Source organism: Salmo salar, chromosome ssa27, assembly GCF_905237065.1.
Source record: "Salmo salar chromosome ssa27, Ssal_v3.1, whole genome shotgun sequence".
In the NCBI taxonomy this organism is placed as follows: domain Eukaryota; kingdom Metazoa; phylum Chordata; class Actinopteri; order Salmoniformes; family Salmonidae; genus Salmo; species Salmo salar.
Window position 1 is genome coordinate 988388 of NC_059468.1, and position 11819 is coordinate 1000206.

The 11819-nt window shown below is 40.1% G+C and overlaps 1 protein-coding gene across 1 annotated transcript; it reads left to right on the forward strand.

The window, feature by feature from the left end:
* Positions 1-1536: 1536 nt before the first annotated feature.
* On the forward strand, positions 1537-7577 carry cks1 (Cyclin-dependent kinases regulatory subunit 1). The gene is given in 4 exon segments (NM_001141438.2): positions 1537-1740; positions 2406-2473; positions 2604-2731; positions 6826-7577. Coding segments are annotated over 3 exon segments (231 nt in total). The 5' UTR covers positions 1537-1740; positions 2406-2414; the 3' UTR covers positions 6870-7577.
* Positions 7578-11819: the final 4242 nt, after the last annotated feature.

Genomic DNA, 11819 nt, shown 5'->3' on the forward strand with positions numbered 1-11819 from the left:
TTGATCTTAAGACCCACTTCTATCTGGAATTTTATTCCTCATCATGTCTTCTCTACTTTTGGTGGCCTTAACTTCATGTTGTTTTGCAATTATAATATTGACAAAGTTCGAGTGAAACTTTCTGCTTTTCATCGGCAGGTTCTTGTCATGGTCCTTAATTTAATAACACCATTTTTCTCCACACAGATATTATATATGGAATAATAGGGATATATTGTATAAAAATACTTCTTTGTTTTTAGAATATTGGTTCCAAAATAATATCCTATTGGTGAGCCAACTGGTAAGTGCAGTTTACTCAGTTATAAGGAATTCTTATCACTTTACAAGGTCCCTGTAACACCTAAAGATTTTGCAATTGTTTTAGATGCCATTCCCTCAGGTGTTGCTCTGTTATTCAGGAATGTGTCAAGACCTGACCCTCAGAGCCTACCTTCTGTTGACTCATCAGTAGGAAAGATTTTTCTCTTTTGGTCCATTCAACAACAGAGCGATACGAACCTTGTTTCAGCAGGATGTATCTATACCTTATGTCATGCCTTATTATCAATAAATCCATTCCAATATCTGTTGGAAAAAAGTTTGGATGTTGCCACACACATACCTACTTGTTAACAAAATTAAGGAAGTTTCCTTTAAAATTATTCATGAATATTATCCTGCCAACCACTATATGAAGAAGTTTAAGGAAAACATCAACTCAAATTGCTCCTTTTGTAATGACCACCCAGAAACAGTGTTGCATCTTTTTTGGCATTGTATTCATGTAAGAATACTGTGGCAAGACATCAGTAGATTTATAATTGAACACTTTTATGAAGGTCTTACACTATTGTGGAGAGATGTACTGTTTGGATTATTTACCTATGATAGGAATAAGCTGAAACATATGTAATTCATTTCATTATTCTTTTGGCCAAATTTCATATTCACAAATGTAAATTCACAAACAAAAAAAAAACATTTTCTTACCCTACAAAAAGAAATTGAACTGTATTTTAAAGACAAATACTCTTAACAAAAAATCTGTTAGAATTATAAGTGTATGTATGTCGCTAAAGGTCTTTGTGTAATGTAATATTGTACCCCCTAGCTCAATTGTCCATTATATGGTGTAACGACCCTGGGTTTATAAGCCCGGAAATCGACTCTGCCGCTCGAACATGCTTTTGCGGCACAGTCGATAGCGCGCCGGACTTCAGGCTTGAACGTCGAGGGTTCGAGACCTGCTCCCTGCTGTTTCATTACAATATAATCTATATATACACTTGTGTTCCCTCATGTACTCTCTGTATTGATTTGTTGTTAATATAAATAAACGGATGTTGATTTGCACTGATTTTGTTTACTGAAATCACCATAGCAACATAGGGTCACTCTTTATATAGCTTTCTTTGTCCCTCTATGCCGACAGGTATGACGGTTTTTGCGTGTCTCGTCTAAACTCAGCATATGTCACATGATCATTTATGTGAAAGGATTGACCAATGAGGAGCAGCAGTGAGTTTTTGAATGGTGAAAGGCAGGATCAGTAACATAAGAGAGGGAAACTCGCAGCGAAACGTGAAAAAGGTCCTTCGACAATATTACATCAGAAGCAGTACAAGCTACTGTACGTGGAAATATAAATACATCGGTGACCGACAATATTATAGAAAAGACAGGCCTGTTGTGAAATTTCTAGAATTTCCGTCACCAAATCACGACTACAATAATTTGGAACGAGCCACCTGAAGAAAGGTGATTTGTGTTTTACTTGTCAAAGCTAACATAGTAGCTAGCTAAGCTCAATGCTAGATAGCGAAGCCTGCTAGCTAGCTAACTTGAGCTAATTCATTATTGTTAGCTAGCAAGTTAGCCAGCTATTTAACTAGCCTGCTAACTTAGCTAGCTAGTTCCAACGGTTGTTGGATGGCATTGTGTTTTATGAACTATGTTAGCTAGAACACTCAGTGGATGACATGCTGATGAACATGAGTAGCTAGCTATGTATGATGTAGCTAGTTGTTTGCTAGGTTGGGCTAGTTAAACAACAAAAAATGTAGCTATTAACGTTACTGTAGTAGATAAAGCTTGTCGCCTTACTTAGCTATCTAATGTTAGCTAGTTACATTCATTGGTTTATGATGCGCAATACAGGTGCATTGATCACATCTGACTTGACAAACCTGTAATTGTCATGTTATTGCCTTTGCTTGGGCTTTACTACTTCTTTGAGCCTTATTGGTAGACTTCAAACGATGAGGTGTATTGCCGCTACGTACTCTACGGGTAGTAAATTAAAAACATACTCCTTCAGTCAGTCCAAATCACTGGATAGAACGTTCAGTCGACAGGATTCCTTGTAATGCCCCTGCTGTAAAATCCCTGAGTCCCTAAACTTTCAGGTGCACTCTTTTTTTCAGGTTGGCATCATGTCTCAGAAGCAGATATATTACTCTGACAAATATGACGATGAGAAATTCGAGTATAGGTAAGTTAAGACTGTACGTTTTTCTAAAACCGTTTTTATCTAGCTAGCTAAAATCGACATGTATGTCTTGCCTGGCGGCGGTCTTCCTTCCTAGCCCTGTGATGTTGACACTGCATGACGCTCTCTGTAGGCACGTGATGCTGCCCAAGGACATTGCCAAGCGTGTGCCCAAGACCCATCTGATGTCAGAGACTGAGTGGAGGAACCTGGGCGTCCAGCAGAGTCAAGGCTGGATACACTACATGATCCATCAACCAGGTACACTGTCAGATGTTAGTACTAATGCTCAGTACAGTAGAAAGAGTGAAGTGCTATTGAATACAGCAGCATAAAGGCTATTATGGAGGAAAACAACACTGAACGGTACTGGGGGATTACAGTTGTGCCTATGTCGCACCATGGGGGTTCATATCAGTACAGTAGATAGTGTGATGTGGTGAATGCAGTGGCATAACATTGAGTTATACAAACACTGAATTGTAGCCTACTGTACTTGGTGGAACTCTGACTTGGGGATTACTTTTGTACCCATGTCTTGGGGTCATTACTGCTACACTGGTGGTTAGGATGTACATTCAGGGCACATTTGTAAAAGAGACCTAGGACTCAATCTTTGCTGTTAAAATGAAAGGTTAAATAACATGTTTTAAAATGTTAGTTTTCAGATCCACTTTACTTGAAGTTTCATAACATATTTTGTTTTTAGAGTTAGAAAGAAGCCAATGTGTGGGAGGCAGGGCTCTACAGTGTGACCATTTTCCTCGCACAGGCGCCCAAATATTCATGTTGCACCTAGAAAAATGAAGGTCTGTGTAAAACCTTGTTAGGAACCATTTGTGCTTCCTTCTTGCCACCCTACATGCCAGATTTGTTGAGTGCTTGGGGTGTTGTTGTCACATGCACACTTTAACCAGTCTTGGCCATTAAAGCCTGTAGCTCTTTCAAAGTTGCCATTGGACTCTTGATAGCCTCTCTGATCAGACTCATACTTGCTTGGTCAACCAGTTTGTGGCGATGGACCTAAGCAGGGTATTGGTGGTGCCATACATTTTTCCACTTCCTAATAATCGTCTTGACTGTGCTCTAAGGCCTTTGAAATCTTTAAAATCAAATTTTATTGGTCACATACACATGGTTAGCAGATGTTATTGCGAGTGTAGTGAGATGCTTGGGCTTCTAGTTTCGACAGTGCAGCAATACTTAACAATTCCACAACAACTTCCTAATACACACATCTAAGTAAAGGAATACAAATCTATACATTAATGGATGAGCAATGAGAGCGGCATAGGCAAGATGCAATAGATGGTATAAAATACATTATATACCTTTGAGATGAATGATGCAAGATATGTAAACATTAAAGTGGCATTGTTTAAAGTGACCAGTGATCCATTTATTAAAGTGGCCAATGATTAAGTCTGTATGTAGGCAGCAACCACTCTGTTAGTGATGGCTGTTTAACAATATGATGGTCTTGAGATTGAGAAGCTGTTTTTCAGTCTGTCCCAGCTTTGATGCATCTGTACAGACCTCGCCTTCTGGATGGTAGCAGGGTGAACAGGCAGTGGCTCGGGTGGTTGTTGTCCTTGATGATCTTTTTGGCCTTCCTGTGATATTGGGTGCTGTAGGTGTCCTGGAGGGCAGGTAGTTTGCCCCTGGTGTTGTGCAGACCGCACCCCCCTCTGGAAAGCCTTGCTGTTGTGAGCGGTGCAGTTGCCGTACCAGGCAGGGCTATAGCCCGAACAGGATATGCTCTCAGTTGTCCATCTGTAGAAAAGTTTGAGTGTTGAAGGCACTGTTGCCACACTGTGTGGGTGGACCATTTCAGTTTGTCCGTGATGTGTACACCGAGGAACTTATCTTTCCACTTTCTCCACTGCTGTCCCGTCGATGTGCATAGGGGGAACGCTCTGTCTGCTGTTTCTTTTATATCCGTCCTCAATCTGTGCCTTTCCGCAACGTTGTCCCAGAGTTCTTTTGAAAGCTCTTGCTGAGTGTTTGCTTTGCAATTCACTACCCAACAGGAGGAACCTACAGGAATTGCTGAATTTATCCTGAAAGCATGTGAATCACTATAATTTAACACAGGTGGAGGCCAATGAACTTGATGTGTGATTTTGAAGGTGATTACACCTGAGCTAATTTATGATTGCTTTTGCAAGGGGGTTGGACACTTATCCAATCAAGCTATTTCAGTTAAAGATTTAGATTTTCTTTAAAAAATAATAATCCAGATAATTTTTTACTTGGAAGTTGTGGGGTACAATGGGTAAATCAATGGAAAATGCATTTTAATTCCCGACTATAAGGCAACAAAAGGTGAATATTTTTGAAAGGGGGTGTACACTCTATAGGCACTGTAGGTGTGTTGACTGATAAAGGCACTCGATTCATGAGCTGTCTTGACAAATGAAATAGGCAGTGGCATGGTGCATATAGCCATAGAAGCACAGTGACTTGCCTTTAATGGAGTCATTTGTGGCTTTCAGTTCTTTTTTGGCAACCCATCCCATGAGTGTATGTCATTCCAGTTGATCTGTTTCTGTTATATTTAAGCAACTCTGACTAACCCAGTGCACTGTTTGCTATGAATTCTATCTGATGGTGTTTGCATATTTAGGTAAAAAGACAAATGTTTGGAACGCCGACAAGTAAAGCGCGCACATGAGATGTACGCAAACCTTTTTTGCTCCTCTACCAGAAAGGAATATTAGAAAAGATTTGCCATTGCCTGCACTTACCCTCTGCCCAGGCTTTCAAAAGCATTCCCTTTCATCATGATTCGTCCAGTTCTATTTGATTTCGCGCTATAGACCGTTTTAGCAGTTTCTTTTATTAAAACATTTTTTTTCCCTCAAATTTGGGTGGTTGCCAATAGGGGTGATAGCGTCGTATATCACAATGATTTTATAGGTACGTAATCAAGATGGGACAAAGGTTGTACATCGCCAAACCTAGAATACAGTACAGTCATGTTGAGAGCCCAAAGATCAGTGTTTGTAACAGAAGATGCTCAGCCTCCATTGCAATGACTTGTATTATAGGCTACTACTATCTTTGATACTGGTCTCTTGTCATCAGCAGATCATGAGGTCTGACTCATTCTGTTTGTCTCCAAATACATCTGTTCTTGTCTGTCACCTGAACACAAGACATTGAATCTAAGCATTTCAGCCATGATAACCAAATAACCTACGTGTTTTACCAAGTCAGGGCATCTGTTGAACAAATGGTTGGGTGTGTCCCACAAACATATTTGATGAGCTTGCCTTATGTGCATCATTACACAGCCTTGAATGAAGAAACAAAGAATGAATGGCTACATGGCCAAAGCAGACAATGCTAAGACAGGTGTTAGATGGAGAGGTTTGAGTGTGTGGTGCGCCCTAGAGGGGAGGTCTGTATCATCTTGTTACACAATCACCTTGTCATCGGATGGATGGATGGTCACTGAAGTGTATTCAGCACGTGTGCACTGATTTGCAGCCTTCGTTTAACACAAGCCTCACACAGGCCACTGTCCTACATTGCATCTGGTTTAGTTTTCATTCATTTGCTTTCTTTTGCTCAGACAAGCCTCACACATGTCATGGTCCTAAGATGGGTACTAGAATACTACTGTCGGACACAGGCGTTGGTCACATTGTTCCAAAAGCCGCGGGAACTTGTTCGTCAGAAAGATGTTAAGTGGTTGAGTATGAGAGACTAGTGACGCGTTGCCACTTATGAAACCAATCAAATATTTTGTGTTGATGGAGCTCCAAATGGAGGTATTGTTTCTAAACATGGGCTACTAAACCTTTGTCTGACTGTTGTATTGTTTCTAAACATGGGCTACTAAACCTTTGTCTGACTGTTGTATTGTTTCTAAACATGGGCTACTAAACCTTTGTCTGACTGTTGGAAAAGCGGCACTGACCAAACAAATGCAAGCGCTAACAGCCAGCGCTCCCATTCAAAATCCAATACTGAAGTTCTCCAGACTTTCAAAATTTGAGTCAACGAGATGAGATTTGGAAGGATCAAGGGTGGCCTCACGAGACTACTAGAATACATGAAAGAATGATCAGCTTTCCAAACTCTGACTCTAAGGATGAGTCCCAATAATGTCTCCTTTCGTTCACTACTTCCCACAAATCTGAATGCATTAGAGTGGTGTAGGCATGGGCTAGAGGGAGTTTCCACCATGTTTCTATACCAGCCATTTTCTTTCAAATCAGTGAAGGGCAGTAAACAAGTGCACACTTTGGAAGGAAGGAGAGATATTTGGGACACAGCCTGAAATGTTTTTCATTCAGTTCTTGAACTTCATTCACAAATGTTTCCTGTTTTTTTGTTTGTTTTTTCAGAGCCCCACATCTTGCTTTTCCGTCGTCCACTGCCCGCAGCCTGATCTCAGACAGCGTGCGTGAGAGAACACTCATAGAGAAGAAGATAAGAGAGTGGCTGGAGATGAATGAATAAAGACTATTTTCCACATGTGTATCGTATACATTGCAGTGGAGCCAGAGTCAAGAGCTCCAACCCACTGTCCTCACTCACTGTAAAGCCTTTCACATTTCCTATGGACCTGCTTGGAACCCTTTCATCCTTTTCTCTATCTGTATTTCTGTAATCATTCAAACGTTTGTATTTGGACTAACTTGATAATGTTTTCTGGCTGTATGTCTGGGAAGAAAAAGAAAAGCTGAGGTTGTGGCAACACTTTAATTATTCTAAACCTTACTTGCTGTGCGTTGACTAACATGATGCTAATATCTATTTTAAGCTATATAGTAACTGTAAAATGTAAGGGGGACATTTTTGAAAGCGCAAATGTGCAGGGATACATGTTATGGCACTTGATTCATCTTGTTTTGAATACTGCAGATTGTATCAAGTGTATGCACACGTACTCTGGACATTGTAAAAATATATGTTTAAAAAAAAAAAATCATAATAATTGTGACCTGCAGTTATAAGTAACGCTGTTGACTGTCTGCATTTTAGAGTTGTCAAAATGGGGCCCAAGATCTTTGTTGCCATGTCTATTATTGTACAAATCAGCTGCTCAGTATTTATGAATTCTTGTACCCCGAAAATAAATGTTTTTTTATTTTGTAATTCTTCTCACAGATTATGTGGTTGTGAATTATTATTACTATATATATATATATATAAGTGGCGCTAATGGTACTGTCCCCACTACAAAAAATACATACTTAAATACATGTAAATTGGTCCTTGAAACATTTACATTGATTTACTGTAAAATTCCATTAGCAGGGGTCTGGGACAGGGTACCATGACCGGTGAAGTCAGGTCAGGGCTCCACAGCATAAATGGGATCAGCAGCACCACCAGGTGGTCAGGAACAGCCAGGATTGGAATCATCAGACCAGGTTATACTGAGGCACTGTCCAAGGGCTCAGGTCTGACAGGACAAAAAGAACGAAAGAGGGGAGTTGGTGGCAGTATGCCAAAGATCACACAGTATACCAGGTAAGTCAGGCTGACCCTAACAATGTGGCACGTACAAGCTATTGCAGTATAAATACTGGGGACTGAGACAAGGGGGTTGGAAAGACACTGGCCCTGTCCAAAGGTACCCATGGAGTATAGGCACTATAACATGTTTGTTCAGTAGACATAGTTATCAGTTTTGAGTAGTTTCATTAAGTGCTAGTTATGTTTTAACAAATGTCAAGGAAATCATATCAAAAGTAATGTGAATATTGGTTGTATTGTGAAAAGCAGATACCAGATGGAATATGTATTCAAAGTGTTTCAGTGAAGTGAATAAGGGACTTTGTTTTACCCAGACAATTTAAAATGTAGTTTTGAAACATGAGCCATTTTGATGATCTGTTCAGAATGGTATGCTTAGAGTTGTGAAAATGTACCACAAACTTGTGAATTGCATCAAAGTGATTGAACAAAAAAAAGTTGAATGTTTAGAGACCTTCCCTCCCAGCCAACATGTCCAGGTAGGCCTGTCATGCCAAAAAAGTGTCCCTCACGGCGTTACCATGGGATTAGATCAACTATTAGCGTCCGTTGCTATATCAAGGGTGTGATGACCTAATGATTAGAATTTTGGAGATCATTACAGCCCAAATTATGTTATTTTCATCATCGCTATGCAAACAGGGCTGAGTTCCGCAACAATTTCGCTGTTTAAATAAGTTTTGTTTAGCTAATAAAATGAAAACATTACTTCGAACTACTTTTGGGTGTCTTGTTAACATTAGAACATGAAATCCATGTCTTAAACGTTGCTACGTTTCGGAAATAGCAAAGAAAATGTAATCTGCTTGACGCATTAAAGTTACTTACCTTACATATCACAAATTTGGCTAATTTCCACTCCATTCAAACACTGGCTTGTCTGGCTGTCATATTTTTATTTTAACTTGCCCTTCCCTTATCTACACTGAAATAATATATTTTCAGTAGTCCTAGTTTCCATACACTAAGTTGACTGCGCCTTTAAACAGCTTGAAAAATTCCAGAAAATGATGTCATGGCTTTAGACGTTTCTGATAGGCTAATTGACATAATTTGAGTCAATTGGAGGTGTACCTGTGGATGTATTTCAAGGCCTACCTTCAAACTCAGTGCCTCTTTGCTTGACGACATGGGAAAATCACAAGAAATCAGCCAAGACCTCAGAAAAAAAATGGTAGACCTCCACAAGTCTGGTTCATCCTTGGGAGCAATTTCCAAACGCCTGAAGGTACCACGTTCATCTGTACAAACAATAATACGCAAGTATAAACACCATGGGACCACTGCTCCAAAACCACCATAAAAAACAGACTATAGTTTGCAACTGCACATGGGGACAAAGATTGTACTTTTTGGAGAAATGTCCTCTGATCTGATGAAACCAAAATAGAACTGTTTGGCCATAATGACCATCGTTATGTTTGGAGGAAAAAGGGGAACGCTTGCAAGCCGAAGAACACCATCCCAATCGGGGGTGGCAGCATCATGTTGTGTGGGTGCTTTGCTGCAGGAGGGACTGGTGCACTTCATAAAATAAATTGCATCATGAGGAGGGAAAATGATGTGCATATATTGAAGCAACATCTCAAGACATCAGTTAGGAAGTTAAAGCTTGGTCGCAAATGGGTCTTCCAAATGGACAATGACCCCAAGCATCCTTCCAAAGTTGTAGAAAAATGGCTTAAAGACAACAAAGTCAAGGTATTGGAGTGGCCATCACAAAGCCCTGACCTCAATCCCTTAGAAAATGTGTGGGCAGAACTGAAAAAGCGTGTGCGAGCTAGGAGGCATACAAACCTGACTAATTTACACCAGCTCGGTCAGGAGGAATAGGCCAAAATTCACCCAACTTATTGTGGGAAGCTTGTGGAAGGCTACCTGAAACGTTTGACCCAACTTTAACAATTTAATGGCAATGCTACCAAATACTAATTGAGTGTATGTAAACTTCTGACCCATTAGGAATGTGATGAAAGAAATAAACTGAAATAAATAATTTTCTCTACTATTATTCTGGCATTTCACATTCTTAAAGTAAAGTGGTGATCCTAACTGACCTATGACCGGGAATTTTTACTAGGATTAAATGTCAGGAATTGTGAAAAACTGAGTTTAAATGTATTTGGCTTAGGTGTATGTAAACTTCCGACTTCAACTGTATATACTAGGCATTGTCAGAGGAAGGCAAAAAAATGTGTCAAAATCTCCAGTCACCCAAGTCATAGACTGTTCTCTCTGCTTCAGCATGGCAGGAGGTAAGTCTAGCACCTAAAGGCTCCTTAACAGCTTCTACCCCCAAGCCATAAGACTGCTGAACAATTAATCAAATGGCCACACGGACTATTTACACCCAGACTATTTCAATTTTTATACTACGGCTACTCACTGTTTATTATCTATGCATAGTGACTTTACCCCTACCTACATGTACAAATTACCTCGACTAACCTGTACCCCTGCACATTGACTCGATACCGCTACCCCCTGTATATAGCCTCGTTATTGTTATTTTATTGTAACTTTTTATTTTATTTTTTACTTCAGTAAATATTTTGTAAATACTCTTTCTTGAACTGCATTGTTGGTTAAGGGCTTGCAAGTAAGCATTTCATGGTAAGGTCTACACCTGTTGTATTAGATGCATGTGACAAATAACATTTGATTTTATTTGAACTACCATTTCTTGCTTTCTCAAATGTCAACCAAAGCTTAACATACTTTGTCTATTGGGCTTCACATAAGTGTAGGGCGTCAGGGCTTTCAGTGGTCGACCGTCCAACTGCTCCAACTGTAGAAGATTGTTGGCTTCCACCGAGGTAACCCTAGGAAGACAAAGGGAAAAATATGTTAGGGAAACTAAAACTAGCTTCAAGTTATTTTGTGTGCAACTGCAAAGAGTTATTATCTGAGATGTTTTGTATTCACGTTAACAGAAGTTGACCCCAACTAGGAGCGAAAGAGCAGAGAGGTTTCCCTGGTCTCGCCTTTCTTTCGTCCTTCTTCCAAACCAAGTAATTCGGAAGGATGTCGTAGCACTTGGTCCCCTTCTTGATTCTGCTCCGGTAGCTCTCCTTCTGTTTCTCCAGCGCCTTGTCGATGTTCAGTTTCACCTTGATTGATAACAGGATTAAATGCAATCATATTTCATATTACAAATACATTTCTTACATATCTCTTGGAGGTCCAGAAAATAAATTAACAGCAGACAATCATTTTTATCTGGTCAAAAACATCAGTCCGTGCCTGAAGGTGGTCCTCGAAGGCGTTCTGATCTGGTTCGACAACTTCCACCACATCAGGTGGGATTTCAGTGATCTGAAATTATTTATACAACATAAGCAATAGTCAAACAAGAACACTAAGTCAATCACAAATTTGAAAGAATACAGTATATGCAATAATGGTATATACAATGGCATTGTTTATCTCAGTCAACAGCTGCGGCTCCCGTCCGTACAATCTTGGTTTCATCAGACCAGAGAATCTTGTTTCTCATAGTCTGTGAGTCCTTTAGGTGCCTTTTAGCAAACTCCAAGCGGGCTGCCACGTGCTTTTTACTGAGGAGTAGCTTCCGTCTGGCCACTCTACCATAAAGGCCTGATTAGTAGAGTTCTGCAGAGATGGTTGTCCTTCTGGAAGGTTCTCCCTTCTTCACCAAGGTACTCTGGAGCTCTGTCAGTGTGACCATCAGGTTCTTGGTCACCTCCCTGACCAAGGCCCTTCTCACGAGATTGCTCAGTTTGGCCGAGCAGCCAGCTCTAGGAAGAGTCTTGGTGATTCCAAACTTCTTCCATTTAAGAATGATGGAGGAAACTGTGTTCTTAGAGACCTTCAATGCTGCAGACATTTTTTAGTA